This window comes from Dermacentor silvarum, chromosome 8 (assembly GCF_013339745.2).
Source record: "Dermacentor silvarum isolate Dsil-2018 chromosome 8, BIME_Dsil_1.4, whole genome shotgun sequence".
Taxonomy (NCBI): Eukaryota; Metazoa; Arthropoda; class Arachnida; order Ixodida; family Ixodidae; genus Dermacentor; species Dermacentor silvarum.
In genome coordinates this window covers 23,712,238-23,718,237 of record NC_051161.1, presented here as the reverse complement: position 1 = coordinate 23,718,237, position 6,000 = coordinate 23,712,238, and the positions used below count along the sequence as shown (strand labels likewise).

The window sequence follows — 6,000 nt, the reverse complement described above, 5'->3', positions numbered from 1 at the left end:
CGTGCCAACTATCGATCGATCTATAGTGCTGACAGCTAACCTCCTTGTATTAGCGCACGGAATGCCCGGGCGAGCAGCCTCGCGCTCTTCCTTCTCCTGGTTTACTGGCAATATTAAAATTACTGGTAGCGTAAACATATCCAAGGACAGTTAAATTATTCCTAACGCATTCGTCGTAACCGGATAACCTTTTCGTTGCAGCGTCCCTTTTACATTTACAGAAATTACAAAACACGGGCCTTCTCTTGCGTTGTCCCTCATTAGAGTGCGGTCGGCCCAAAAGGGATTCGAGCCAAACACCGAAGGCTCAGAGGCACTGCGGCGAGTAGGATTAAATGAAGACAGACGTTGCAGACGGCTCTACGTAGGATTTTAATGTGGGATAAGTAATTTTGTGTCCAGCTGCGAACAATCTGGCGCAAAGGGAAAGATCAGGGCGGCACCGGAGGAGTCCCACGAAGTCGGTGACCACGCGCTGACTGAAATAAATTTTGTTGACCAGCGACGTCGTCTCGGAGCGACGTCGTCCCGGGGCGTCGTCGTCTCGAGACGCAGACAGTGACGCCGACTGAAGTCACATCCGTTCTCTCGAGCTCCCTCGAGTACAGGGAAAAGCGCGCAAGCGACCCTCGTCGTCGGGGTTGTCCAAGTTCATCACGTCGACCACCACGGCGATTGGCGTTATGCAGAGTTGTTGCGAACCTTGTCGCGAAACCCCACCTGAGCGGCGGTCCATGTGATGACCTGAGCGGCGATCCTGCTCGGGGCTTGAGCGGCGATTCTGCTCGTGGCTTAAGCGGCGATCCATGTGGTGGCTTGAGCGGCGATCCAGCTGGTGGTTTGAGCGGCGATCCAGCCGGTGGGGACCTGCGTAGGGATCCATCTGTTGACCCGAGTAACGATCGCGACTGGCACGACGTCCTGGCGTTGCTTGAGGTGGGCTGCGCTCCTCGTACTCGTAGTACGAGCCCTCCTGGCTCTCGGACATGTTTTGGCCGTCGAAGACCAGCTGGCGCTGGCTCGCCGCGCTTACTCGCCGCTCAATTCGCTGCTGCAACGGCGGTGGCCTTCCCTCGTTTTGCGGGCGCGACTGGCGGCGGGTCGGCGGCGCATTCGTGTAGTATGTGTGTCCCCGCTGGTGTTGCACTCCTCTGCCTGGGGTCGACCGTTCTCCAACGTTCATACCGGAAGGGCAGCGCTCGTACACCTGTACCTCGACGTAGTTGCGCATCTCGTCCTCGTCCTCGTACTCGTCGTTGAAGTATCGCTCGGCGTACACGGGACCCGCGTCGGCCATGGCCCTGCGCATCGTCTCCGACGGCTCGGGAGCCTTGTAGGGGCCCGACGGCTTCTTGGCCTTGGAGCCCTTGCCGACGCTCTTTTTGGACTCGGCGGAAGCCTCGGAGACGTCGGTCTTCTCGGAGGCTTCGCTCTTCTTGGACTTCTCGGATTTGTCGGATTTTTCGGACTTGTCTTCCTTGGGCGGCGGCGCCGAGGCGGGTGCCTTTGGCGATCCTCCCTTAGCGGAACCCTTGCCCGAACCCTTGCCCGATCCCTTGCCGCTCTTGGGGCTCTTGGACTCCTTGCCCTTGTCCTTCTTGTCGTCCTTGCCCTTGTCCTTCTTGTCGTCCTTGCCGCCTTTCTTGTCGTCCTTTCCTTTTTTGTCATCCTTGCCACCCTTCTTTGCGTCGTCCTTGCCGCCCTTCTTTCCGTCGTCGTCCTCCTCGGGCATGGTGGCGGCTGGTCTCTGGGGTGGCGGCGGCCAAGGATGCAAGCCCGACGGATGAGGCAAGAGCTGCGGCGATGTCCCGGGAGCCGACTGGCCGCTTCCGGCGTTCGATCGCGCCTCGAGCGTAGGCGCGCGCCACCGTCTTGCGCCACGTCGTCTTCCTCTGCTACGAGCGCTTGCCTTCCTCGAGCTTGGCGAGCGTATAAAATGTTACCTTCTTCTAGGCGCATCAATTACTAGTAATTTTTTTGCAACACCGTTCCTTCGCGTTCCCTAGCACGCTACTTAATCACTATAAAATAATAAACATTTACAGAAGTTTAGGTTCATTGAACTCAAATCTGTTGACATCGTTCAATTCAACATTGTACGCAAGCCATTCCTGTCATATAAATATACTATAACGAGTTCTGGCCGTTGCGATGATGGAGATACTGTTTGTAGTACGCTTGTTTCTGAATCTTCTAGTTTTTTTTTTTTCTATCGTTGGCAGGGAATGAAATATCATTCTATAAATTTATGTACTTCTTTCTTTTTTACAGCGAACGCTGTATATGGCTAGGCGAAACAAAAACCGTTCGTCCCATGTTTCTCTAAACGTCTCCATTGGCAGCGCCGTTAGTGACGTCGTTCTCTGCGTCGTACCTCCTCTGCCCGCAACGCCGGCTCCTCGGCTCGCCGTTGTCGCATGGGTTCGATATCTGGAGTTAGCTCGGCGTCGTGGTTAGCAGCGTCCGCCCGCCATTGGCGCTTGCGTTCCACTCGATTCGCGATTTCAACGTGGACGTTTCGTCCGCAGCCGAAGCCAAAGTGCCGTTCGAGAAACTCCCGCCGAAAGCGGGCGTTGGCCCCGGCGAACGCGTTCCCGCCATTGCCACGTTGACGCTGCTGTGCCCGTAACGCCGCCTCCTCGGCTCGCCGTTGTCGCATGCGCTCGATATCTCAAGTTAGCTCGGCGTCGTGGTTAGCAGCATCCGCCCGTCATTGGCGCTTGCGTTCCACTAGAAACACAAACATGTAACCAATAATTGCCCTGAAATAAGCAGTTTCCCAGGCTGCGCTCGGTGTTTAGTGTTTTCGATGCTGTTGAGTCAGGTCGTTTGCAGACCGCAAACGACCTGACTCTCTCTCTCTCTCTCTCTATATATATATATATATATATATATATATACACTCTCTCTCCCTATCTCTCTCTCTCTCTCTCTCTATATATATATATATATATATATATATATATATATATATATATATTGTAGCGAAGAGAGACGCTGTGGGTCCAGCGCTTTTGCTCGGCAACGGCGCTCGTGCTTGAAAGCCGTGTCTCGTTTGGACTGTCGCCGCTGCGCTGCTCCGAGTTCTGATAAACCCTCTTACAATATATATATATATATATATATATATATATATATATATATATATATATATATCGAATTACTTTTACAATAGGTCAAAAAGACGGTAAATGCGTCTGTCAGTAATTTTTTTATATTTTCACAGACATAAACCTATTCATCAATCACACATGGTGAACCATGGAGGCCCAAATTATTTGACTTTGCATTTATTTCTTGACACTATATAAAATCTACATATGATGCAGTGATGCTACGCAGTGAGTGCCCAGAGGTCCCTGATCCCGCCCAGTAGCAGCAGCGAAGCGCACGTCAGAAAATGCAGATTTGTTACAGACGACGTTGCTAATTAAACAAATAACTGTACTTTGTCTATATACAGCACACATGTATCGCTTTTTAAGGTAATAGTATTGTCGAGGTTATACACAACGATGTACAATCAGCATAAACGACTTGCAATTTCGCAAGAAAAGAAACAGCAGATGTGTGCGACCTTGGAGAATTACTAACAAATTTTCAGCGAAGCTGTTCCTTTCGAACGGTTTCAATAAAATTTTTAGTTTCCTTAATTATATCGCATAATTAAAAAAGTTGCCGAGCAGTTCTTGTTGAAATTTTTTTAAAAGCCAGTAATTCATTAACACACATGTTACTTCGCCATAACGTTTACCATGGTGTATTCCCTCCCTACTCGTCCCCCCCACCCTGCCCTCTCAAATTTCTCTAGATTTGATATTGGTTGACTTATCAGTTCTCCAAAGGCAGCGAGATAAATTCTGCTTTGTTCGGAAAACATATCCGTAAGACTCCGGATCGCTTGCGTGCGTAATTTACTGCAGATATCGTAATTAGTCACCTGTGTGAAGTTTACTGACATAGTGTCCACACCGCGCCCTTTATTTTCGCCAAATATAAACCAAGCGTCTTAATTAGTTCACCAAGGACATCGCTGAAACCAACCGGGAACGCCTTATGACGTATGAAAAATGGGGGGAGGGTGCAACGACGGCTCAGTAATCATTTGCAAAGCTTATAACTAGGCCAGGAACAATAAAGAAGCTACTTCCTTTATTTCATTGAGGAGACACCAGGCGAACCCAATATATCACGTATGAAAAAGTACAAAGTAAGTAATGAAGGTTCAATCATTATTCGTAACACTTCTAAATGAGCCAGAAACGTTAAAACGTGGCAACACATTGTACTTATAATGCTCTCTATTCCTTCGGAGTATAAAGTGTCTGAAACGCGGAGTTCTCTTGGGACATTGGAAAACCTGGCTAATAACAGCAGCGTGGTACTTTCGAATACTTGCTTACAGTTTTTTTAAAAGCTGTATTTGATGAACACGCATATACCATCGCACATAAACTTGGTGTATTGTTCCCCCTATGTTCGCAATATTTGACATCAGTTGTAGTTGTAACTATGACAGCGCAGCCGTCTATTCTATTGGAAAAGGCAAATTTAACTGACTCATATGGAACATTGTCTACATATTGTCTGCATATCTACACTGTCTACATATCTACATACATATCTGCTACATCTACTACATATCTACATACACTGTCTACACTGAACATTGTCTACATATCTACAGCGTGGTCCCGTGTTCTTTCTCTTGTCCCCGTCTTTTTACTCTAGTAATCGTGTCTTATGCTCGTTCCCAACTAGCCCAACTTTTTTGCCTTATCTACATATTGCCCTTACCATGCCTTTAATTTTCCCCAGATAAAAACAAGATGCCTGGTTTAGCTCACCGAGGACACCGGAGAAAAATTACGAATCCCGTGTGACGCACGAAAACGAGTTTAGTAATTATCGGCAACACTTGAATTTAAACAGGAAAGTGAAAGTTTCGCAACTCATTGCGCTTAAAATTCTCCCTATTGTCACGGAATTTCGAGTCCGCATCTCGTGCAGTTGTTTTAGGAGTCTGGGAAACATTTCAGCTAGCGGCAGTATGACACTCTGGAACACTTCAATGATAAACTTTCTACAAAGGCCGTAATGAACCTACACAAATTAAACATGTATCGCTCGTCACTCAGAACATTGCTTCATACTTCGAATAAGTATAAACACCGTGCCACACATAGACGAGAAAACGATCGCCTGAAGGCGCTGCTGCGCCTCCTGACAGCGCCCCCAATGTAGAAATTTCAAGCAGCGCGGTCGCGCCGTGGTGCAGTCTCTGCTTTGTTTACATTATTGTTTCGCCCGTGCTCTCCTTCGCTGCTCGTGCTCACGGCGCTCCGTTTTCGACGGCGGCAGATCGCCTGCTTGCTTAACAGCGATGCAAAGACTGCAGTGCGGTTTCAAGACGGTTGCCGACGCCAACAGCTTTTTTCGTGGCGGCAACCTCAAGAAAGGGGAGCGTCTGCTTCCACACGTGTGTGGTGTTGAACAAATTGTGGGCGGTGTCTTGACAGTGAAAGCCAAGTGCGTGTCGGAGGTGTCCAACAAGATTGTATACGACATCGAGTTAGAGGTGCACACCGAGTTTAGTAATTTAGTCACTTTTATTTCTCTATGATGCAGTCACAAAGCGGTCATGCATGCTTGCAGAGATGTGCAGAGACGGTGACGATTGCGATTGGTTTCGTTGGTCGCTGGGCGCGCACACACGGCTGCTCTCAATTTGGCTCCCAGGGAGTGGCATCAGCACTGTCGGAACAGAAAGAACACATGCATTAGGCACCAATAAGCCAATAAAATTAATTAACGATGTAAGTACTACATATGCGCATAATGCCTTATATCATGCTGTATAAATATTTAATGTATATCATGCCTTATTCAATGCAGATGTTAGAGTCATGGCAACTAATTGCATTAGTGAGCAAGGTATCTTTTCACTGCTCATGAGAAGTCGCTCGTACAAACTGCTCCGCGAAATGAACCCAGATCACG

General features: G+C 48.4%; 1 protein-coding gene across 1 annotated transcript; it reads right to left on the bottom strand.

The window, feature by feature from the left end:
- Positions 1-574: 574 nt before the first annotated feature.
- LOC119462003 (adipocyte enhancer-binding protein 1) lies at positions 575-1,732 on the bottom strand. Its single transcript, XM_049672392.1, has one exon. The coding sequence runs from the start codon at positions 1,730-1,732 to the stop codon at positions 575-577; it is 1,158 nt and encodes a 385-aa protein (XP_049528349.1).
- Positions 1,733-6,000: the final 4,268 nt, after the last annotated feature.